The following is a 26,706-nucleotide window of genomic DNA, read 5'->3' on the forward strand; positions in this document are numbered from 1 at the left end:
TGAACCACCGGGCTAAGGCTCAAAACGCCCGAAATGTGGGTAAAGACAAAATAACAAGCAGAAGGGCGGTAGAGTCCGGTCAGCGAGGTACGAACATTTTAGGGCTGTAAGGATTTGTTGCAGAGGCCCTCGCCGGTGTACCCTTCCGGATAGATCTTGGAGAGCGTATATCCCTGGGGTCTCGTTTAGGGGTCATCACGTGAGGGTATGGGGTGAGACGAGCAGGGGTGCGTGGGAGTGAGATCTCGGTTGATTGTTCTTGCGGTGTTAGATGCAGGGACTCAAGGAGGCGCTGGAGAGCTTCCGGAGAGGTACAGGTATATTGTTGACCGTTATAGGTAAAGTGAAGAGCGAAAGGAAAACGCCACATATATTTGATTTGATGGTGAATAGGGATGAGCTTCGTGTTCGAGTCGAACGTAAGTTCGACTCGAACATTGGCCGTTCGGCGAATTCCGAACGTTTTGGCCGTTCGCGTCAAAATTCGAGTGACGCGCGCGCGGACCACAATGCACTGCGTTGGCGCAGTGCATTGCTGCCCGATGATTGGCCAAGCATGCACTGTGACCCCGCATGCTTGGCCAATCGCAGCGCCGGCAGCGAGGAGAGCCATGATTGGCCACAGGCATCCTGCCTGTGGCCAATCATAGCTCAGGCTGTGTAGTGCACGCCCCACACTATATAAGGCCGCCTTTAAGGCGGCCTCCTGTAGTGTGTTACTTTGCATCTGAAGCAGTGGGTGTTCTGTGTACCTTCAACACAGTACACACCAATCGTTTTTGGCTGATTTCCTATCTTGCTGCTGTGTAGTGGTTGTTGTCTGTGCCCTGACTGCAGTATACACCACTATATTCACCTCACCTATATAGCTAGTGATCTAGCTTTAACCACTTAACAACTGCCCATTGCCGATTAACGGCTTCAGGGCGGTTGTTTAACTCAGAGAGGCCGTTAATTAACGGCCTCCCAGAATTCTGCTCTCGCGTGCCCCGAGTTGTGCGCACTCGAGAGCATCCGTGACCGCCGGGTCCATAGGACCCGGCGCATCACGGTAAACGGCCGCTCATAGCGGCCGTTTACCACGTGATTGCTCCGTCAAATGACGGATTGATCACTTGGAAACAAACCGGCGTCATGTTATGACGCCTGTTCCTCCCTCCCCTTTCTGTACCGATCGGTACAGCGGAGCGGAAAGAGATCGGTGTCAGCAGCGATGTGGGCTGCATCTGCAGTGCCCACATCGCTGCTCACCGAATTTAACCCCTCAATTCCCTGCCAATACTCTGCAATACCAGTGCATACTCTGCAGTACCCTGCCATTACTCTGCAGTACCCCGCCATTACTCTGCAGTACCCCGCCATTACTCTGCAGTGCAGTACCCCGCCATTACTCTGCAGTGCAGTACCCTGCCATTACTCTGCAGTGCAGTACCCTGCCATTACTCTGCGGTACCCCGCCATTACTCTGCAGTGCAGTACCCCGCCATTACTCTGCAGTGCAGTACCCCGCCATTACTCTGCAGTGCAGTACCCTGCCATTACTCTGCAGTGCAGTACCCCGCCATTACTCTGCAGTGCAGTACCCTGCCATTACTCTGCAGTGCAGTACCCCGCCATTACTCTGCAGTACCCCGCCATTACTCTGCAGTGCAGTACCCCGCCATTACTCTGCAGTGCAGTACCCTGCCATTACTCTGTAGTACCCCGCCATTACTCTGCAGTGCAGTACCCCGCCATTACTCTGCAGTGCAGTACCCCGCCATTACTCTGCAGTGCAGTACCCTGCCATTACTCTGCAGTGCAGTACCCTGCCATTACTCTGCAGTGCAGTACCCCGCCATTACTCTGCAGTGCAGTACCCTGCCATTACTCTGCAGTGCAGTACCCCGCCATTACTCTGCAGTACCCCGCCATTACTCTGCAGTGCAGTACCCCGCCATTACTCTGCAGTGCAGTACCCCGCCATTACTCTGCAGTGCAGTACCCCGCCATTACTCTGCAGTGCAGTACCCTGCCATTACTCTGCAGTGCAGTACCCCGCCATTACTCTGCAGTACCCCGCCATTACTCTGCAGTACCCCGCCATTACTCTGCAGTGCAGTACCCTGCCATTACTCTGCAGTGCAGTACCCCGCCATTACTCTGCAGTGCAGTACCCCGCCATTACTCTGCAGTGCAGTACCCTGCCATTACTCTGCAGTGCAGTACCCTGCCATTACTCTGTAGTACCCCGCCAATACCCCGCCAATACTCTAATACCCTGCCATAAATTGCCATACCCAGCCATACTCAGAGATACCCAGCCATACTCGGTGATACCCTGAAATACCCAGCCATAGACGCCCCCCACCCCTCACCGCCCTCCGGTGCTTCTACCAACTCGCCAGTACGATCAAAGCCAGAATCTTTTTTTTATTTTTTATTTCAGGCTTCCCAGCCTAGAGGTGAGATGTGGGGTCATATTGACCCCCCAGATTTCACTGTAAAGAGGACCTGTCACCCCATATTCCTATTACAAGGGATGTTTACATTTCTTGTAATAGGAATAAAAGTGATCAAAAATATATTTTTGGGAAAAAAAATGTCAAACTAAAATAAATAAAGTAAAATGAACAATAAAAAAATAAAATAAAAATTAAAGCGCCCATGTCCCCATGTGCTCGCATGTGCCACACATGTGAGGTATCGCCGAGAATGTTAGAGCGAGAGCAATAATTCTAGTCCTAGACCTCCTCTGCAACTCAAAACATGTAACCAGTAAAAAAATATTTAAAGTGTCGCCTATGGGGATTTTTTAAGTAGCGACGTTTGGCGCCATTCCACGGGCATGTGCAATTTTGAAGAGTGACATGTTTGATATCTATTTACTCAGCATAACTTCATCTTTCACTTTATGCAAACATTGGGCTAACAAGTGGTTAATAATAGAGCTTGCAGTCAGTAGTGTTAGGAGATAGTGCGTGCTGTCTGCGTGCTCTGTACCCAGTACATACCGCTATAATATAGGGCAGGCCCCTACTTTCAAACATCCAACTTACAAACATCTCCTACTTGCAAACGCAAGGAGACAGCAGCAAGTGAGATGAAAAAAGATGGACGACAAAACAAATTATACAGGGGTGATAACCCTTCCCTATGTTTTCCAAAAAGCTTAAAGATAGTTTTTTTGACTGGAGCTACACTTTAAAAATGTACCGGTTGAAAATGACAAACAGATTCAACTTAACACAACAAACCTACACAGTCCCTGTCTTGTTTGCACCGCCTGTATACTGCTGTTCTGAGTATATAGGGCCTGGGGGCCACACGCATTTCCTTTTTTTAATATGGGTACGGGGTTCCCCTTAATATGCGTACAAGACCCAAATAGGCTGGTAATGGGCAGGGAGGGCTACCCATGCCATGTTTCTCAATGATTTTCAACCATATTGCAGGAACCAGATATAACATTAAAACCGCAAGCAGTTTTAAATGGTGTTATTTCCGTTTAATGTCATTTTGTGCAGGGACTGTTCTAAACACGGGAAACACGTGGCACTTCACAGGCATACTACAGACACCCCGCAGGCACCATATTTAAAGGAATATTTCACTTTTTTTTTTTCACTTTAATCGTCATTAAAATCAGTGCTCCCGCCAAAACGGTAGTTTTTAAAACTTTTTTTTGCAGTGACCCATGTCCCCTGAGGCAGGAGGCAGGTCGCCAAACCCTTTTTAGGACACTATCTTGCATATTAGCCGTTAAAATTAGCACTTTCCAATTCGAACGTTCGAGTCCCATAGACTTCAATAGGGTTCTAACGTTCGTACCGAACGCGGGGGTCGTTCGCAAGTTCTGGTGCGAACCGAACCGGGGGGTGTTCGGCTCATCCCTAATGGTGAATAAGTACTTGTAGTTGCGGCTTCATGGCTCTCCGCTTTGCAATTGTAAGAGGGGCCAAATCAGTAAATAACTGGTATGCATGCCCTTGGAATGTAAGGGTGTCTTCTTTACTGCGGGCAGCAGCGAGAAGTTGTTCCTTGGACCTGAAAAAGTGAAGTTTCACAATGATGTCCCGTGGGGGGCCATCAGGTTGCCGGCGTGTCAGGGCCCTGTGTATCCGGTCAAATTCCAGACGCTCGATCGGTATTGACGGAGATAGCTCTTGGAATAGGGCTGTGGTGAAAGATTGTATATCTTGCACCGTTTCCGGAATGCCACGGAGGCGCAAATTTGCCCTCCTTGAGCGATTCTCGGCATCTTCTAGCCGAGAGAGGAGCATTGCGTTTTCCTCACGGAGAGCTAGATGTTCTTGCTCATGCTCTTTAAGGGTCAGTTCCATATCGTCTGCACGGGTCTCAAGGTCAGCAGTGCGCTGGCCTAATTCACGTATCTCGTGAGTCAGTTTGGTGGTTATTTGCTCTGAGGTCACTTTCAGGGCCTTATGTAGCATTTTTTCAAAGTGAGCAAGGAGGTCAGTTTGCGGCATACCTGGCTTAGGAAGTGCAGGGAAGTCCTCTTTGTTGCGCCCACCTTCCTCATCGGAATCTTCACTGTGAGGATCCGCCGTGTCAGCGGGAGAGCTGGAACGCTGCGAGGGAGCCAGAGCTTGTGCTTGTGCTTTCGCGGCCATCTTGGACGAGGCCCGCGCGAGCGCCTCTTTGATCGGCTTCGGCTTTGATTTACCCCGATGGCCTGTCAGGACCATCCCGGGGGGTGCACGGCGGTATCGGCGAGCCGTACCGACGGGTTGCCTGGGTGTGGAGATAGCGATAGCCTCAGAAAGTCCCGGGATCGTTGCGGGGAGTGCGGAGCTCTAGTGGCAGACGTCCATCACGTCGAGCTGCGCGCATGCGCCCCCAGGAGACATTGTCCAGTGCTTTTTAATGTACTACATGTGAAAATAACAAATGTGTTAAATATCACCTTTTTTAAACATTTCTAATTAGTGTAAGAAATGGATAGTGCAGCACTTTTTTTGGTGGGTAGTGTACTGGTACCTTGGTGGAAGTCTGTGGAGGCGTGTGTAACCTACAAGTAGATATGCTGTAATATATATACCCCAATGTAACTGTACTAGATGAAAAATTGGGTTTTTCAAAACAACTTAAACCAGTGTTTCAAAGTAAATCAGCAAAAAAACAATATAATATAAACCATGAAGGGCAAATCATCAAGTGTCCATCAAAAGTGTCCATCATGCAGTGCTCTGTGCTCCTCAATATAATTCAATAATCGAGCAGCTTCTCTGTGTAGATAAGTCACCCATGTATTCCATCCTTTAACACAGACCACTCACCGGATCGCCGTGACCCTCTATTGTAATGTGGGTCATACAGCCCTCTCCCCCCTTTAAGGGAGGGGAACCCCCAGACCAGTAGCTCTCTCTCCTCCAAAGAAAATCACTCTCCCAAATTAGGCATCACCAAAAAGGAAGAAAAGCTTGCATTGTGTAAAATCCTCACTTTATTAAAAACACTTCAGCTTATGATCTATATTATATTGTTTTTGCTGATTTAGATTGAAACACTGGTCTAAGTAGTTTTGAAAAACCTCATTTTTCACCTAGCGCAGCTACATTGGGCTATTTAATATGGCACTTATACACTTAGTGTAAGGGTAGCAGCGTTTAGTACATACATATATGAAAAGTTTTTGTATATTCTGTAATTTTCTTGGCTAGTCAAAGGCACAGGTTTATTGATTTGCCAGTTACAAGTAGATGTGGTCTTTTCCAAAAGAACAGCAAAGAATAGACAGGTAAAACATTCTAGAATATGTAAACTGTTGGGAGCTTCCAGGCTACACAACTACCCTATGCCTCCAGGTTTCGTCCTGCAGTACTCAATGGACTCTGTAGTATAACTAAAATCTTCTATTGCTGGCAGGTAAGCTTTTATCACAGAGGATGTGCCTCTTCCACAAAAGAAAGTGCCCTGCTTTCCTGCCAGCAATGTTATTTTCTAAATCTGTTGGCTTCTGGGATAAATGAACTCCTGTGCACTTTGAAGCTACGTCATCCCTGACCACCTAATCAAGATGGCCGAAGACAGCAAACCCAAAAGAAGACAGCAGTGATAATGGACATTGCAGACCTGGAGAGGTCTCTATGGCTGGTAGGTCAGTATAGGCCAGGAGCTCAGGTGCAGCATAAGCGTAGGGCCTACATGATGGGGTTTGTCCTGAAAGGCTATAGTAAGGGTGGGGTTGAAAAATAAGTTCAGTTAATAGAAGGGATAATAATTAGGGAGGGATAATTATTAGTATTACCCCATTGGAGGATATTAGGATGGGGAATGGTGTGGACTGGGTGGTCCTAAAGGGTTACTAGGTGAGAGGCGATCCTCTAGTATCACTTGGACTTTAGGACAGCAAAGGACAAGATTCTCCCACCCTCCCGCCCCATTTTGATGTGGTAGGCAGCGGTGTGTTTATTTGGTTTTGTTCTGTTAGTGTTATCATAGGGACAGGATTACATGGTGTCGTAGCAGTAGACAGAGGTCGTAGGGTTTTTGAAGGTGGGGATGGTTAAGTTCTTTGGAGAACGATGGGTTGGACCCATCTCTGGTATGGATCTACCTGTCCTAAAAAGGGAGGAAGAAAAAGTTGGCTGTATCGGCTGGTGAATTTGCCAAACAATTGTCCCTGAGCTGGCATAAGTTGCAGCTGGGGGCTGTGGAAATGCAAGGTGGTGCCAGATACAGCTAGTTGATCGGTCAAGGGTGCCTTCAAAAATCCTATGCAGTTCCATTCAGTCAGATAGGTTATGATATGTTTTTCTGTTTATTACCGTTTTTTTAATGTAATAAAGTGTTTTATGGTTGGTTATTGTAATAAAGGGCTGCGCTGGCCATTTAAACCCAAGTAAGTATCTCTGGTTTGAATTATTTAAATAAGGTAAGGTGGTGTTTGGGTAAGGGCCATAACAGACGGTACTTGGGCAATACCCCAGGCATGTCATAATGTGTATGTATGCTATGCACACTACTACAATATGAGAAAGCCCTGAGCCCCAGCAGTGGAATTTAGTTCCATTATAAGATTCAACATTGCCTTCCATTACAGAACCACCCCAGCTTCTTAGTCACAGAATCTTCGTCAACAAAATTATTCCCCCCACCTCCCAGTTTTTATGTGGCCTAAACCCGTAACCATAAACCTTATATTGATACTGTAGCTTGAATGTCAAGAATTACACAGTACAGCACTGGGACTGTCAAAAATCCAGGAGAGGTTGAAGCAGTCAAGTGTTTTGTGTTGGACTTATAAACCAAAGATTGCATATTTGATCCCTGTCTATGACTAAAAGAATACTAGATTTCCTTGCTTGGCACATCCTATGTTAAAATGTATGTAATATTTGCTATTAATGCTATTAATCCTGGTAATATCCCAAGAACGCCATTAGAGCTGTCCCTGTATAGCATCCCACTTCAAGCAGTTCCCACAGCATATGCCATACCTTTGATACACTACTGCTATAGACAGGGTCGCCAATAAGGGAGTACCACCAGTCCTCCTGTTACAGCAATGGGCTCCATCAGTTCAACAGATGGACCCAGGCAGCTGACAAGCAAAAGGAGGGGGATTCTGGACAGGAGGGGGTGATCGATGCGGGATGAGGGATCATATTTACTGACCCCCTTCTTTTCCTGAATGAACAAAGTGAGTGATTAGTACTGTTCATTCATACCTAAAGCATAGTAAACATGTTTTACTCTGCTTCAGTTTGTGAACAGGTAGTTTTCTTTGTACAGAGGTATTCCTGTTTATTCATTCTGTGCAGCTAAGGATGCAGAGATAGAGATTCAGGGCTGTATTGATGGCTTAAATGCCAAGCATTACAAGGGCACAGATAGGCATTAAACGCATGATCTTTGGTTGGGGTGCTTTAGCATTCCCAATCACCCCCTAACACAAGCCATATCCTGGATACACCTGTTGATCTTGCCAGGTAACACACCACCACATACATGTAAGCATTCCTCCTCTATCTAAAGCACAACGTTAACCACAAACTGCTGCACTATGCATTGTTATATTATTAGGGCATTTTTATTGAAGTCATCATTAATCCTATTTAATGGATTGGGACACTTTTGCTAGTTTATATGTAGCACATCATAAACAGATACAACCAGTTGATGGCTTCAGGCACAGATGGCATTTGAACCCAAATGTGGGTTCTAAGATCCCCACCTTACCATTTGGCCACAGTGCCTACCTCGAGTGGCTCTTTGGTATGGAAGTTTTCAGCAAAGCATATAAAATTAGCCAAGTAGTTATGGTTTAAGTAAATAGCCCACTTGAAGAATTCAGACTTTACAATTAGCTGGCCAGGTCTCCTACAAACGTCAATATGCTATCTATTAGACTTAAACTGCTGTAGTTGAGGGTACGGTGGCCAAGTGGTAAGGCATTGGTCTGGCCAACCAAAGATCAAAGGTTCAATACCCATTTGTTTCTGTTCTATGAAATTGCCTGAAATCTTGTGTTTTTAGTTTAGTCATGATTCACTACATAAAAGAAAACAGGAAATGTGATGAAAAACATTGCCTAGTATTCTAATAACGCATCGGTCTAGTCCCATTTCTCAGGAAAACGCATGCCTATCGAGGGCTACCAGAATGAAAGCATTTCATAATAATATAAGAGGCACTTAGATCGGCAGGGGTACCTTAGCAAGCATCCCCTTGGTACATGCCCAAGATACACATGTTGATCTTGCCAGACAAATGCACACACATGCATCCGAGCAACCCTCCACTTGGCCACTATGCCCTCTCTGATTGTCAATTATGGGAGGAAGTTCCAACAAAACATGTGAGCACAGCCACATTAACATATGAAAAGAGAGACTTTTCATTCCCTATTATGAGAAAGAGGGTTTTAAATGTCCCTTCTGTGCCCTTTGGGTCTCCGTATAGTATTTGAGTTTGGTGTCTAAACCAACACAGGCAAGGCACAATGACCAAGTGGTAAGATGTTGGTCTTGTACCCTCAAGATCATGGGTTCAATCCCCAGCTGTGCATGCTAGGCCTTTGCCTAAAAACGAGTGAATACACTTTAGTCATGATGCACTATGTTAAACAACAGTAAATGAGTTGACAAATGTTTCCTCGTCTTATAATAATACATCAGTCTAGTCCAGGGGTCTCAAATGGGCAGCCCTCCAAGTGTTGCAAAACCAAAGTCCCATTGAGGCACTACAATGCTGATAGATTACAGGCAGAGGCACGATGGGACTCATAGTTTGCTTAAACTTAAGGACCGAGCTTCTTTCTAAGATTGTTTGTTTAAAAACATTTTTCTTTTTTGCTAGAAACTTAGAACACCCAAACAGTATGTATTTTTTTTCTAACACCCTAGAGGATAAAATGGTGGTTGTTGCAATACTTGCTGTCACACTGTATTTGTGCAGCGTTTTTACAAGTGCACTTTTTTTTTGAAAAAATTAAATTTTTGAATTAAAAATTAAAACAACAGTAAAGTTAGCCCAATTTTTTTTTATATTGTGAAAGATAATGTTATGCTGAGTAAATTGATACTTCAAAATTGCGCCCGCTCGTAGAATGGTGACAAACTTTTACCCTTAAAAATCTCCATAGGCGACTTAAAAAAATTCTACAGGTTGCATGTTTTGAGTTACAGAGGAGGTCCAGGGCTACAATTATTGCTCTCGCTCTACCGATCACGGCGATACCTCACATGTGTAGTTTGAACACCGTTTTCATATGTGGGCGCTACTCATATATGCGTTTGCTTCTGTGCGCGAGCTCGGCGTGTTTAAAATGTTTTGTTTTTTTTCTTATTTATTTAAACTTTTATTTTTATACTGTTCTTTAAAAAAAAATAAACACCATTTGTAATAGAAAAAAAAGCATGACAGGACCTCTTAAATATGAGATCAGGGGTCAAAAACGTTGCTTCCGTCCTGCAATGGTATGGAGACAGGTGGGGGGGCCATCTTCCCCTCACTCGCTCCATGCCAAGCCAGGAAGACGACCCAATCGCTTCCGCGATTACCGGAGCCGTCGGAGGCACCGGAGAACGGCGGGGGGTGCCCCTCTCCTGCCACTGACAAAAGTGATCTCACTGCGAATCTGCCACAGAGACCACTTTTATCTGAAACTGGACCGCTCACTGAAGAAGAGGATACCAGGGATATGGCAGCTAGCTGCTGCGATAACAAAGATGTTCCTCTTCAAAGTGCAGATATATCGGCGTGAGCCGGTCTGGAAGTGGTTAAAGTGAATAAGCCTAGACTATTTCTTAGACTACAGCCGTTTGGTGTTTCAAATGCCTCTGAACATCGGCCTGAATGCATTTTATTTGCTTTCCAACAAAAGCTTCTAATCTCAACTGCCTGGAAACGACTATAACCGACCCTGTGTACATGTACTGATAACATAGAGGAGAGTTCAGGGGCATATGTTTAAAATATTTTTAATATTACATAGAGGAGAGTTCAGGGGCAGCTGAAAAAAACGCCCAACAGCTCCCAAACGTCCGTTTACCAGCAGCGGTGTACATGAGGCCTTAGTTCCGTTCCCTCACATGGAATGTACCGTGTCAGGTCTGGTCTTCTGCTGCTGTAGCCCATCTGTTTCAAGGTTAGATATGTCGTGCATTCAGAGATGATATTCTGAATAACTTGGTTGTGAGTGGTTATTTGAGTTACTGTTGTCTTCCTATCATCTCAAATCAGTCTGCCCATTCTGACCTCTGAAATCAACAAGGCATTTTTGTCCACGCAACTGCCGTTCACTAGATATTTTCTCTTTTTCGGACCAGTCTCTGTAAGACCCCTTTCACACTGAGTCGCTTTACAGGCGCTATAGTGCTAAAAATAGCATCTGCAAAGCGTCTGTAAAGCGTCCTCTCCTTTCACTCCAATGTGGGAGCCCGAACGCTTTCACACTGGAGCGGTGCGCTGGCAGGACGCTAAAAAAGTCCTGTAAGCAGCATCTTTGAGGCACTGTAGGAACAGAGTATACACCACTCCTACAGCACCCCTGCCCATTGAAATCAATGGGCGGTGCCACTGCAGGAACACTTTGCGGGGGCTTTTAACCTTTTTTCACCCATTAGCAGTAAAAAGCACCCTGCTGTGTATATATATATATATATATATATATATATATATATTTATATATATATATATATATATATATATATATACACTGTATATGTGTGTGTGTATATATATATATATACTGTGTGTGTGTGTGTGTGTGTGTGTGTGTGTGTATATATATATATATATATATATATATATATATATACACTGTATGTGTGTATATATATATATATATATATATATATATATATATATATATATATATATATATATATATATACTGTATATGTGTATAGATAGATAGATAGATAGATTTTTTTTTTCTGTAGATGATTTTTTTTTTTTTTATGTTTTTATTATGTTGTATGTTTAAAATATTTTTAATATACACACTTACACATGAGCAATGCTCAATGACCACTGGTTTTCTATATTATTAGGACATTTTTATTGAGCTCAGCATTTTTCCCAATTAATAAATAATAGATGAAATGTAATATAAATTACACATTATAAAGAAACCATTTCCATCAGACATTGGCTTCAGGCACAGATGGGGATTGAACCCATGATCTTTGGTTTACGAGACCAACGCCTTACCACTTGGCCACTGTGCCTAGACAGTAAGAAAGTTGGGGGAGGAGAATTTCAACAAAGCAACTTAGAGTAGTCAAGTAAACATATGAAAAGATAACTTTACATTCCCTATATATGTTTTTGGAGAGCAATTTCAAGCAACAAGAGAAACCAATCAGCGAGCAGTTAGCCCCGGTTCATACTACGATGCCGGGAAAAATGCAATCCATGCGTGTTTCCTACACCGCATTCAAATCGCATTGCCCTTCAGACCTGCAGCAGGTGTTAGTGCAGTATTAATGACATCCCAAACGTAGTCTGTTTGCCTGCACCCGATCGCATGGTAAAAAAAACACCATGTGACCTGGTTGCAGTCTGTTTCAAAAATTGGGAAAATTTGAAAGTTGTTTTGGAAGTTGGAATGTAATTAGTGCTAAAGGAAATGGAATGACAGCGGGGGTTGCAGGGTAAAAGGAAGTACACTCCCAGTGACCCTTTGTGGTGCTGTTTGGTCTAAAGCAGGGGTGTCTAAACTTTTTTCAAAGAGGGCCAGATTTGATGAAGTGAACATGCGCGAGGGCCGACCATTTTGCCTGACATTCTTTAAACCATTAAAATTCGGTCTAAGTGTGTTCGTTCGAACACTAATACACGGTCCAACAAGAATTCTCTTGCCTTTGTGGCTGTGTGTGTTGAAGAGATGAGCTCGGGCGTGTTATTTGGATATACCGTATTTATTGGCGAATAGTACGCACCTTCACTTTAAGAGGGAAGTTTCAGGAAAAAAACTAAAAATTTTAAATAAAGAACTGTGAAGCAAAATAAGGGTCAGTGCCCATCTGCGCGCCCACCATTGCTGGGAATGCAGCACCCACCATTGCCAGGAATGCACCCACCATTGCCAGGAATGCACCCACCATTTCCAGGATTTCACTCACTATTGCCAGGAATGCAGCCACCATTGCCAGGAATGCAGCCACCATTGCCAGGAATGCAGCCACCATTGCCAGGAATGCACCCACCATTAGCCAGGAATGCACCCACCATTAGCCAGGAATGCACCCACTATTGCCAGGACTGCACTCACCATTAGCCAGGAATGCACCCACCATTTCCAGGATTTCACTCACTATTGCCAGGAATGCACCCACCATTAGCCAGCAATGCACCCACCATTAGCCAGCAATGCAGCCACCATTGCCAGGAATGCACCCACCATTAGCCAGGAATGCACCCACCATTAGCCAGGAATGCACCCACCATTAGCCAGGAATGCACCCACCATTTCCAGGATTTCACTCACTATTGCCAGGAATGCACCCACCATTAGCCAGCAATGCACCCACCATTAGCCAGCAATGCAGCCACCATTGCCAGGAATGCACCCACCATTAGCCAGGAATGCACCCACCATTAGCCAGGAATGCACCCACTATTGCCAGGACTGCACTCACCAATAGCCAGGAATGCACCCACCATTGCCAGGATTTCACTCACTATTGCCAGGAATGCACCCACCATTAGCCAGCAATGCACCCACCATTAGCCAGGAATGCACCCACCATTAGCCAGCAATGCACCCACCATTAGCCAGCAATGCACCCACCATTAGCCAGCAATGCACCCACCATTGCCAGGAATGCAACCACCATTGCCAGGAATGCAGCCACCATTAGCCAGGAATACACCCACCATTAGCCAGGAATACACCCACCATTAGCCAGGAATACACCCACCATTAGCCAGGAATACACCCACCATTAGCCAGGAATGCACCCACCATTAGCCAGGAATGTACTCACCATTGCCATCAGTGCAGCCTTGGAGGGGGCAGGACGAGCGCCAAAGAACAGGAGAATCTCCTGTTTACACAGCGGCCTCTTTAAGAGAAAATCCCGCCTCTTTTGATGGACAGAACAGTTGTCCAATGGCGGAGATGGGACTTCCTATTACAGAGGCTGCCGTGTAAACAGGAAATACTCCTGTGTGCACGGCACTCGTACCACCTATCTTCGAGGCAGCCGGACTATATATCTTTTGTGGCCCCAGCGCTGGGAGATCGTTGGGGGCCACAAGAGATATATATGTTTAGATAACCAGGCGGGCCATTCAAAACCGGACCGCGGGCCGCGATTGGCCCGCGGGCCAGACTTTGGACATGCCTGGTCTAAAGTAAATAATAGACATGTGCAAATCCTTCAGTTTCCAATTCGTTTTTTTTAAGTCATTTAAAAACAAAAAAAATGTTAATTCGGAAATATCCGAATTTTCCAATCTCCAAATTTTTCAGAATATTTGGAAATGAGAAATTTCAGTAATTCGAAAATCAGAAAATTCAGAAATTTGAAAATCCAAAAATTTGATAATAAGAAAGGAAAATACGAAAATTCAAATGAAGGAAAATCTGAACATCCAAACATGCAATAATAAGTATTAAATTACTAACTATTCTGTTAGTGAACATAACGATTACAAATTTGAAGTTATGAATTACCCGGAAAAAAACGAATCCTGCATCTAAACGAATGAAACGGAATAAAATAATAATAATAATAAGTCATTATTATTATTGTTGTTTATTATTATGAATTTGTAATGTTCCATTCATTTAGATACGGCATTCCTTATTACAGATTATTTGTAACTTGGGATAAATTTGTATTAGTTACGTTCACCAACAGCCAAATTTGAAAAGAAATTCCAATACGTATAATTTTATAGTTAGTAATAGCTATTATTAGTTAGTTATTTTTATACAGGATTTATTTAGCGCCAACAGTTTGTGCGGCGCTCAGGGGAGTTGCTAGGTGGCAAAAAGACCTGGGGCTTCAGCCCGAAGTCCAAGGCTGGCACGGGGGGGGGGGGGGACTGCAGCGGCACAGGGTTTTTTGGCTGGGTGGTGGGGTTGTGTGGTGGGGGGTAAGCTCACTTGCTGCCTGGCTTACCGGTGCCCATCAATGTTGACCACTAAACTCACCTGCCTGCCACACTGACCTACCTGACATACATACACTGACCTACCTACCTACCGACATACATACTTTGTCCAACCTATCTGACCTACCTGACTTACATACACTGACCTACCTGCCTGACATTCTGACCTACCTACTGACATACATACTCTGACCTACCTAACTGACACTCACTGACCTACCTGACACACACTGACCTACCTGACATACATACACTGACCTACCTGCCTGACACTCTGACCTACCTACCGACATACATACTCTGACCTACCTACCTGACACTCACTGAACTACCTGCCACACACTGACCTACCTGACATACATACACTGATCTACCTGACATACATACTCTGACCTACCTACCTGCCACACACTGACCTACCTGCCACACACTGACCTACCTGACATACATACACTGACCTACCTGACATACATACTCTGACCTACCTACCTGACACTCATTGACCTACCTGCCACACACTGACCTACCTGCCACACACTGACCTACCTGACATACATACTCTGACCTACCTACCTGACATACATACTCTGACCTACCTACCTGCCACTCACTGACCTAACTGCCACTCACTGACCTACCTGACATACATACACTGACCTACCTGACCTACCTGCCTGACACTCACTGACCTACCTGCCACTCACTGACCTACCTGACACACACTGACCTACCTGACATACATACACTGACCTACCTGCCAGACACTCTAACCTACCTACCTGACATACATACTCTGACCTACCTACCTGACGCTCACTGACCTACCTACCTGACATATATACTCTGACCTACCTACCTGACACTCACTGACTTACCTAACCCACAATGACCTACCTTCAGGGGCGGACTGACAACTCATGGGGCCCCGGGCAATAGGAGATTATGGGGCCACACAGTATACACAGACATGTTTCTATTGGCTGAGAAAGTACTGGAGAGGTGGGGCAGCTATAATCTCAGGATTTTTAGACCAAAAGGATGTCGGTAAGGGACATTTCAGAGATAGATGTAAAAAAAACACAGATTTTTACATACTGTCCCTGGTTTTACTGAGGCTGGCAACCCTGGTGGGGCCCCCTAGTGGCCCAGGGCCCTCAGGCAGTGCCCGAGTGGCTGAATGGTCAGTCCACCCCTGCCTACCTTACATACACTGATGGTAGTGACACACACTGACCTACCTGCGCACCGATCATCACGGCAGGGAGAGGAGGAGAGTCAAGCGGGGATCTTATGCGGCGGCCGCATTGTAATTCCCGCCTTCTGGAGTCTGCATCGCCTATGATGGATGTCACACGTCCCGCGTGTTCAATTGTAAAAAAAATTTTAAAAAATTAAATAAGAAAAAAAAACACTAAAATGGTCTGATCCCCCCACCACCCTGAAAAAGAAAGCATTGTAAAAAGAAAAAAAAAATAATAATAGATTTTTTTTTTAAATAAAATTGTAAAAAAAAATAAGATAAAAAATGAAAAAACTACTAACGCAGTCCACGCCTCATCAGTACCACCTATCATCAGTGTCCATTGGTGCTGCATATTAGTGCCAATGTCACATGACATAAAAAAAGTATCGGTACTTAAGACCCGGTATCAGTGCAACCCTAATCTATATGAAAATGTTTTGCCTTTCATTTCTATTTTATACTGAATTGATCGCTTCCAATCGCTGTAAGAAGCCCCGGTACAGAGAGCGCCATTTAAAGCAATGTTCTGAATGCTTAGTAGGAAAAGCGCTGGGTCTAGAGGCGATAGGGATGGCGGGGGGTAAATATCCCCAACATGGAATATCATTGTAATAAACACTGTGAAAGAAACTCCACTATCAAAATAAGAAATAAAATCCCCCCCCCAGGGGCCCCCATCCAGTGTGTAACTATTATCACAGATGATGTGCGATTCCAATCCTCATCAGTATGGCTGGAAGCCTGCCATCCATCGCCAGCCAGGATTGCCCCCCTGTGCTTCATTATACAGCCAATAAAACAAAGCCCAATTACAGGGGCTGTCTGGGAGGACGTCTACCATACACAAGGCTTAATGAAAGATCCGAGGCTGACATTTCCATCCTCTCCAACACATAACACCCCCCGTGGTATTCACCCTCCATGCCAGGCTTCTGCAAACACCATCAGGAAAAGGCTCTGCCACCACGGGAGGTCCCTTATAATGATCATTGTTCTCAGCGAACTAATGTATGGCTGAACACAGGAACCTTTATAGTAAAGAGGATCGATCAATAATGCGTCATGACTTCAGAATTGTACAGGAGAACTACAATGACCACCAATGTACGGGGGCACTACACTGACCACCAATGTAAGGGGGCACTACACTGACCACCAATGTACGGGGGCACTACACTGACCACCAATGTACGGGGACACTACACTGACCACCAATGTACGGGGACACTATACTGACCACCAATGTACGGGGGCACTACACTGACCACCAATGTATGGGGGCACTACACTGACCACCAATGTACTGGGGCACTACACTGACCACCAATGTACTGGGGCACTACACTGACCACCAATGTATGGGGGCACTGCACTGACCACCAATGTATGGGGGCACTGCACTGACCACCAATGTATGGGGGCACTATACTGACACAATGTATGGGGAAATACACTGACCACCAATGTAAGGAGGTACTAAACTATACAGCAATGGAAGGGGGCACTATACTGACCACCAATGTACGGGGGCACTACAGTGACCACCAATGTAAGGGGGTACTAAACTATACAGCAATGGAAGGGGGCACTATACTGACCACCAATGTACGGGGGCACTACAGTGACCACCAATGTAAGGAGGTACTAAACTATACAGCAATGGAAGGGGGCACTATACTGACCACCAATGTACGGGGGCACTACAATGACCACCAATGTAAGGAGGTACTAAACTATACAGCAATGGAAGGGGGCACTATACTGACCACCAATGAACGGGGGCACTACAGGGACCACCAATGTACGGGGGCGCTACAGTGCCCACCAATGTAGGGGGCACTACACTGACCACCAATGTACGGGGGCACTACAGTGACCACCAATGTAAGGAGGTACTAAACTATCCAGCAGTGGAAGGCAGTACTATACTGACCACCAATGTGAGTGTGAAGTGCAGTTACCACCTGCGTGTTTCTTGTGTGGTCCTTCTTCTTATCATGTGCACACAATACCATGTAATATACACATTTGGTTAGAAATGCAATCCATGAGACTTTGGACAAAAGACTGAGTGCAGTAAAAGGCTCTCTTCATATACAATGTATCTGTCAGAGGGGTGTACACAGCACACAGACAGGATGGAGGGGGGAAGTGGGACATCTGGGATCTATGATGTCACGATCCTCACAGTGTGAGTCGATGAATTAAAGGATAAGGTGACATTATGTCAATGTGACAGCAGGGGGCGGTAGTGTACACACAATACTCCAAGGGATCTTTTCCAAACCATAGTATGTGAAAATGTTTTTTATACCTGTGATTGGTGCGCACACGATCGTATCTATTCCCTGAGATCTCTGCTACAAATGACTTGCAAATTAGAACACAATGCCCTAAAAGGAGACTGTGTGGTTCTAATCGGTTGTAAAGGATCAGGGTAATGAAAATGAACTGATCACAGTGTTCCTGTATCACACACCGCACTTCCATGTATACAGTGGGTAGTAATTATATATACGGGATGAAGATGGGGGCAGTCAGATGTTCATTATATAATGAGAACCTGCTTTCTGCCTGACAGTGTGGCCAGGGCAGTCTTTAGCACAGGGCAAAAGAGGCAGCTGCCCCGGGCCCAGCCATTGTTGTGGGGCCCAGTGCAGCTTCCCCTTTGAGCCCACACTGTCTGCAAATAGCTGATACGTGACTTTGGGAGGGCCCAAGAAAATGTTTGCCATGCCAATCCTTCAATCTCACAGCAAGGTCTATCAGACCGGGCATGCCTGGATATTGTCCACTTTCTACAGTCTTTAATGGTGGCAGTACAATCATGGGGATCATTCACAAAAGGTGTAGAAGGGACCCTTAGGGATGTATTTTATAAAACAAATTGCATAACAATTCATTCATTCATTCATTCATTCTGTGTGAACTGGGCAAAAATGAATCTCTTATTAGGCTATTTCCTGTGCTGATCGAATTTTTTTTCATTGATTTACAATGGAAAACACTGCATTTGGCCACTATATGGCACCACATATTGGACTTTCCTGGAATAATTAGCACCATCTAGTGGCCAAATGTGTTATTTTTCCATTTTAAATCAATAAAAATCATTCAACAAGCACAGGAAAAGCCTAATAATATTTGTTTTTTGCCCCATTCACACAGAACGAATGTACATGAACTTTAACTGGTTGAATGACTATGCTTTTTTTTTTTTTTTTATAAATACACCCTTTCCTATGTATGTGTAAATTGCTCAGTGTTTTGAACACTGTGGAATATGCGATAACTAAATAAATATATAATAATAGTGTATGACTGTGGTAGAGAGATTAAAGTGTAAGCTCTTCTGATGGGGCTGGCTCAGTGTTCTCCGTACAACACTGCGGTATACGTCAGAGCGATATAAATGTATAATAATAATAGTGTAGCACTGTGCGAGGACATTAGAGTGTTAGCTCCTCTGGTACAGAAAGTGATGTCACTGGCTTAGTGTTTTCTGTACAGCGCTGTGGTCATACCTCCGAACTCTCTCAGATGGGGAATGAGGGACACCTATTAGCAAATGTATGTAGTCATAGGCCACGCCCCCTTAAAGGAGAATTATGCGTTTAGGAAAAACATTAGGTAAAGCACAAGTGCTTTTTTTTTTTTTTTTTTTTTACTACTATTATTCCTTTATACTGGTTTTGAAATTTACAAATGTAGATATAGTGCTGGTATTTTTGCCTTCTAATGTAATCTAATGTGAACTAATGGACAATGCTATAAGTTGATATTTGGCTCCATCTAGTGGCATAAATGTGAAACCGACTTTATTTATTTTCTATTTTCAAGAACATAGGGAAAGCCTAACAGGAAGTAACTTAATTGTGTACATTATACAAAGGACTTACTTACCCACAATGCCAAGTAACCTACCCATGAACACTCCATACCGAACTGCATGCTGGGTAGGATATAAAAAGCCCTGTGTGGCCATTTTCTTTCTCTTTTGGACGCGTGGCCTGCCTACAAGGATCTTGGAAGAGGTGTTCCAGAGAGCGTGGCCTACAGCAACTGCGGAGCGGAGCAGTCAGCGATCCTGCCTTATACCTGTGTGTTGGAGAGACACTGTAACTGGATCGGGAAGGATCCAGAGACGCGTGACAGAGCCATTGGAGGGTCCCGGTCATCAAACACAGCGGAGCAGTGTGACGGCGCTGACTGTCAGCAGGATCAGGACAATCAGACCGGGTGTGGTGAGAGGGCTGTTGCCCACAGTTCATTAATGCACCTTACACACTTAGACTCATACCACAGTGTTGCTGGGACCTGTAGTTCCACAAAAATGGTTGCACCCAATTAGACTAAATTCAAGCAGGCCTCAAGCCTATACCTTGATGGGATACCAACACTGTGTGGTTCAGAGACAAATATGCCGGAGGCAGTTATAAGTGGGTCACACCACTGGAACAGTCTAAAATCATCAGATTATATTGTTTTTCTCTATGGCCAAAACCTTTGGATTACAATACACTGCAGTATAAAAGCTAGCAGAAGACAGAAGACTAAAGGCTGCATCTTTCACTGAGAGGCTTAGTGCATAGTTGCCGTAGTAAGGGACTGCGCCATACCTCTAGGGGGAGTCACTGAGCAAAGTATACTGTATTGCACTGTATTATACTGTATTGTGTAGAACATCGGATTACTGTGATTAGGCAGCTTGCTGGAAGTGGGAAGGTGCCCAGTGTCAGAGCATTGTTACTCTGGGCACTAGTCCCAATTGGAGACGCGCTGGCAGGGTTAACCAGACAATCTTTTTGCATTAGGAAATTGTGAATATTCATTGCATTGTTACATTACGTTTGTTTGGCAGTGTAGTTATTGTAATTACTGCGTTACCAGTTCTAGTAAAATCATGTTCTGGTTAATTACAATTGGTGTGCAGTGTTGTTCCTTTTCCTATAGGTGGAGCAACAGATACCCAGGTAATGGTAAAGGTATATTATTGGTACACTGTTTAAGTGGTTGTAAACCCTTACAAACCACTTTGACCTACAGGTAAGCCTAGATTTAGGCTTACCTGTAGGTCCAAGAAATTTCTCCTAAACCTGTACGGTTTAGGAGATATTTACCTGAAGACAGCCACTGCTGTCTACGGCGCATGTGCCGTATACAGCGGCGCGCAGGCGCACTGGGCAAGCCGCAGATCGCGGCGATATGCCGCGAGTTTCGGCTCCCGTGCGCATGCGCGGGAGTGACGTCATCGCTGCTCCGGCGAATCACAGCGCCGGAGCAGCGAGACCCACCAAGAAGATGGACGCTTGGAACTACAGGGGACAGCGGTGACTTCGCTGGCACCTGTGTCAGGTAAGTGACACATAATGGGCTACTATGCATAGTAGTCCATTATGCTTTACCTTTACCTTTGCAGGGAATCAAAGAGGAAGTAAACCCATCAGGGTTTACTTCCTCTTTAAGGCCCATACACACGATCTGACTTTTTGACAACAAACATGCAAATTAGCTGTTTTTGGGGCAACATCCAACCGTGTGTACGCTCCATCGGACAAACTTTTCTGGTTTTCATCTGACTTTTGTTGGCTGTGTGAATGGACAAACTTTCTGACAACATTAGTCCGATGGAGCAAAGTCCAATTGTGTGCACACAAAACCATCGGACTTTTTTACAAAGTACGAACACGCATGCTCAAAACTAATGCAAAAGATCAGACAACAATACAGAAGTTGACCAAAGGTGGCGCTGGAGTAATTGAATGTCCTCTTTTGAAGTGTCGTCAGCAGGGCTCGAGTCCTGCGGGAACACGTGGGAACGGCGTCCCTGCACTATTTTCACAGCGGGAACGCCGTTCCCTTTGCAGGACTCGAGCCGCCCGAATGAGATGTATGCAGAGTAGCGCAGGAAGCGTTTGGCTGTAGTAAGTTCTCCCTCACTTCACACAGCGCTGTTCGCTCCCCGGCGGCCCCTCCTCTCTTCTCGTCTATGGTCTATTCCAGATGATGTCACAAGCCAATGGGGATAGACGAGAAGAGAGGAGGGGCAAACAGCGCTGTGTGAAGTGAGGGAGAACTTACTACAGCCAAACGCTTCCTGCGCTACTCTGCATACTGGCTAGCAAGATGACAATGTGCCCCCTGCCCAAATGTGCCCCCTGATGTCCTATGTTCCCCATTATGTGCCCCATGCCGTAATGTGCCCCCTTCCCTGATGTCCTATGTGCCCCACTGTGCCCCATTATGTGCCCTGATGTGCCCCATGTCGTAATGTGCCCCCTGCCCTGATGTCCTATGTGCCCCATTATGTGCCCTGATGTGCCCCATGCCGTAATGTGCCCCCTGCCCTGATGTCCTATGTGCCCCACTGTGCCCCATTCCGTAATGTGCCCCCTGCCCTGATGTCCTATGTGCCCCATTATGTGCCCTGATGTGCCCCATCCCGTAATGTGCCCCCTGCCCTGATGTCCTATGTGCCCCACTGTGCCCCATTATGTGCCCTGATGTGCCCCATGCCGTAATGTGCCCCCTGCCCTGATGTCCTATGTGCCCCACTGTGCCCCATGCCGTAATGTGCCCCATGCCGTAATGTGCCCCTGTCCTGATGTCCTATGTGCCCCATTATGTGCCCTGATGTGCCCCATGCCGTAATGTGCCCCCTTCCCTGATGTCCTATGTGCCCCACTGTGCCCCATAATGTGCCCTGATGTGCCATGTGCCCTGATGTGCCATGTGGCCTGATGTGCCCCGTGCCCTTATGTGCTATGTGCCCTGATGTGCTATGTGCCCCATAATGTGCCATAATGTGCCCTGATGTGCTATGTGCCCCATAATGTGCCATAATGTGCCCTGATGTGCTATGTGACCCATAATGTGCCATAATGTGCCCCCATGTTCCAACGTTTCCCCATGCCCTGATGTGTCATGTGGCCTGATGTGCCCCATGCCCCAATGTGCCCTTGTGTGCTATGTGCCCTGATGTGCTATGTGCCCTATAATATGCCCTGATGTGCTATGTGCCCCATAATGTGCCATAATGTTCCCTGATGTGCCTCATGCCCTGATGTGTTTTGTGCCCTTATGTGCTATGTGCCCTGATGTGCTATATGCCCCATAATGTGCCATAATGTGCCAACGTTTCCCCCATACCCTGATGTGCCATGTGGCCTGATGTGCCCCATGCCCTGATGGGCCCCATGCCCTTATGTGCTATGTGCCTCAATGTGCCACATAATGTGCCTTGATGTGCCCCATAATGTGCCATAATGTGCCCCGATGTGCCCCATGCCCTGATGTGCCCCATGCCCTGATGTGCCCCCTGCCCTGATGTGCCCCGTGCCCTGATGTGCCCCATAATATGCCCTGATGTGCCATAATGTTCCCTGTGGCCTGATGTGTCCCATGCCCTGATGTGCCCCGATGTCCTATTTTTTTCTTTTTTTTTTGTGCGGGAGTGGATCTTGTGGGGGAGTTCCCACACTTTTTCCCCAGGACTTGACCCCTGGTCGTCAGTGTGTTGAAACGTCACAAACTTACGGGCAACGCCCTTTGTACAAAAGTTCACGAGAAAGTTTGTACAAAGTCCGATCGTGTGTATGAGGCTTTAGTGTGGGATTGTCCTTTGTTGCCTAGATTCACACCAGCAATCTTTCACAGCTGTGTCGAAAGGGTTGAGACAATTTACTGGGGGTAGAATAGCAGAGTACAGGCCCAATCAAATATCAGCAGTTCCTTCGGGGGTCAGTGCTACATAGAATTGAAGAAATTGGATGAAAGGTTTAGACCCCTTTCACACCAGGGCGTTTTGCAGGCGCTATAGCGTTAGAAATAGCGCCTGCAATCCGCCCTAAAGAAGCTGCACCGTTGTATGTAGTGTGAAAGCCCGAGGGCTTTCACACTACAGCGGTGCGCTGGCAGGACGTCAGCGAAAAGTCCTGCCAGCAGCTTCTTTGGATCGGTGAAGGAGCGGTGTGTTTACCGCTCGTCCACCGCTGCTCCCCATTGAAATCAATGGGGCAGCGCTGTAATACCGCTGGCAAAACGCCGCTATTGCGGCGTATTGCCGGCAGTTTTAACCCTTTCTCGCCCGCTAGCGGGGGGTAAAAGCGCCCTGCTAGCGGCCGAAATGCGCCGCAAATCCAGCGGTAAAACGCCACTAAAAATAGCAGCGTTTTACCGCCCACGCTATGGGCAGTGTGGTGTGAAAGGGGTCTTAAAGTGTAAGCTCTTCTGATGGGACTGGCTCAGTGTTCTCTGTACAACACTGCAGTATATGTCAGAACTATATGAATGTACAATAATAATAGTGTAGGACTGTGGTAGAGATATTAAAGTGTAAGCTCTTTTGTTGGACCTGGCTCAGTATTCACAACAACGCTGCGGTATACGTCAGAGCTATATAAATGTAAATCTTAATGTATGACTGTGCGAGGACATTAGGGCCGGCTCACACTATTACACTACTGCGAAGGCATTACATGCGATGTCTGTGCGGTGCAATGTCAGCCATAGATAGTATGGCTGATATCGCACCGCATTTGGTCCAAACACACACAGGACGCTTTTTTCTGTTCGAACCAGAATCGGATCGCATGTGTGTTCACACATATGCGATCCTATTCATATCCGAACTGTCAGTTCGCAGTGTGATATGCGAGCTGAAATGGGGGTGTCGTTAACATATAATGACACTCCCAGCAGTTTGCATACTGCCGTGTGTGTCGGGTGCGATGCGGAAACCCGCAGTTCATTCGCAAGGTTCTCGTATCGCAATAGTGTGAACCGGCCCTTAGAGTGTTAGCTCTTCTGGTACAGAAAGTGATGCCACTGGCTTAGTATTTTCTGTACAGCACTGTGGTATATGTCAGAGCTATAGTAACGTATAATAATATTGTGTGTGACTGGGGACATTAGAGTGTTAGCTCCTCTGGTTCAGAAAGTGATGCCACCGGCCATTAGAGTGTAAGCTCCTCTGATTACTGTGGGAGGACATTAGAGTGTAAGCTCTTCTGATTACTGTGGGAGGACATTAGAGTGTAAGCTCTTCTGATTACTGTGGGAGGACATTAGAGTGCAAGCTCCTCTGATAACTGTGGGAGGGTATTAGAGTGTTAGCTCCTCTGATTACAGACAGTGATGTTACTGGCTTAGTGTTTTCTGTACAGTGCTGTGGTATATGTCAGAGCTATATAAATGTATATTAATATAGTGTGAGTGTGGCGGGGCATTAGAGTGTAAGCTCCTCTGATACAGAGAATGTTACTGGCTTAGTAACAGCGCTGTGGTATATGTCAGAGCTATACTAATGTATAATGACATTGTGTGTGACTGTGGGGGGAACATTAGAGGGTAAGCTCTTCTGGTGCAGAGGATACGACTGGCTTAGTAATTTGTACAGCACCATGGAATATGTCAGAACTATATAAATGTATAATAGTAGTGTGTGACTGTGGGAGGACATTAGAGCGTAAGCTCTTCTGGAACAGACAGTGATGTTGCTGGCATAGTGTTTTCTGTACAGTGCTGTGGTATATGTCAGAGCCATATAAATTAATAATAATAGTGAGTGACTGTGGTGGCAACATTAGAGTGTAAGCTCTTCTGGTACCGACAGTGATGTTGCTGGCATAGTGTTTTCTGTACAGTGCTGTGGTATATGTCAGAGCCATATAAATTAATAATAATAGTGTGTGACTGTGGTGGCAACATTAGAGTGTAAGCTCTTCTGGTACAGACAGTGATGTTGCTGGCATAGTGTTTTCTGTACAGTGCTGTGGTATATGTCAGAGCCATATAAATGTATAATAATAGTGTGTGACTGTGTTGGCAACATTAGCATGTAAGCTCTTCTGGTACAGACAGTGATGTTGCTGGAATAGTGTTTTCTGTACAGTGCTGTGGTATATGTCAGAGCTATATTAATGTATAAAAATATATATTTGTGCATGACATTAGAGTGTAAGCTCTTCAGGCGAGAGTCTGATGGGAAATGTTGTGTTTGCTGTACAACACTCTAGCGTAAGTCAGAGCTATATAACAGTATAATATTATTGTGTGTGTGGTGGGACATTAGAGTGTAAGCTCTTCAGGTGAGAGTCTGATGGGAAATGTGTTTGCTGTACAACACTGTAGCATATCTCAGAGCTATATACGAGTATAATACTATTGTGTGTGCGGTGGGGCATTAGAGTGTAAGCTCCTCTGGTACAGAGAATGTGACTGGCTCAGTGATCTTTGTACAGCACTACGGTATATGTCAGAGCTATTAAACTTTCTTTCCCCTCATTCAGGTCTCTGTATATAGTGCATTAGGCAGTGAGCAGGTGGGGAGGGGAGAGGGATCAGTTGTCCTTTAGGTGTGCAGACATGGAGCATATGTCATCCACTGACACTTACCCAGGCATGAGAGCAGGTGGGATGTAGGTGGCATTGTTGTGGGTGATCAATGTGCCGGCACTCCTGGACGCCATCTGTCACCCGGTGCCGTGACCAATGTGACTCACAGGGAAACCCAAGACCCTTGGCTGGAGGCTTCAGTACCCAGGACACACAGCTCTGTCCTGACACGCTAACCTGCGTCTCCCTGGTGACCGTCACCGAGCAACCCGACAACACCACACTGTACACAATACACGCCTTCAGCCTGTGACAGGCCAGGGGTTACTACTAACCAGAGAAACCAGTGGGTCAAAACTAGATAAAAGGAGACAAAAACTAATGACAGGTCATAATAAAGTCAATTCTTACTTGGGAGGGACCGTGCTTTATACAGGCCATACACCATACAATGTGATTGAAAATTAGATCTACCTAAAAACTATGTGTGATTGGAAAGAAATTGGCTGGATTGTATAGGTTTGTCCTCTGATTACATATGTATATGAGATTGT

General features: G+C 45.6%; 1 protein-coding gene and 1 non-coding gene across 3 annotated transcripts in view; both read right to left on the bottom strand.

Moving 5' to 3' along the window:
- Positions 1 to 26,410, bottom strand: part of CIMIP2C (ciliary microtubule inner protein 2C) — a 67,677-nt gene extending 41,267 nt beyond the window's left edge. For both annotated transcript variants that reach the window (XM_077488984.1, XM_077488985.1), the window contains exon 1: positions 26,213 to 26,410. In XM_077488984.1, coding sequence (XP_077345110.1) covers positions 26,213 to 26,286 — 74 coding nt within the window. In that variant the 5' untranslated portion in view covers positions 26,287 to 26,410. The remainder of the gene's footprint in view (positions 1 to 26,212) is intronic.
- TRNAT-CGU (transfer RNA threonine (anticodon CGU)) lies at positions 11,607 to 11,678 on the bottom strand. Its single transcript has one exon. It is a non-coding gene; the product is annotated as a tRNA-Thr (tRNA).
- Positions 26,411 to 26,706: the final 296 nt, after the last annotated feature.

Source organism: Lithobates pipiens, unplaced genomic scaffold (genome assembly GCF_037356315.1).
Source record: "Lithobates pipiens isolate NorthernLeopardFrog02 unplaced genomic scaffold, aLitPip1_a1.2 Scaffold_18, whole genome shotgun sequence".
NCBI lineage: Eukaryota > Metazoa > Chordata > Amphibia > Anura > Ranidae > Lithobates > Lithobates pipiens.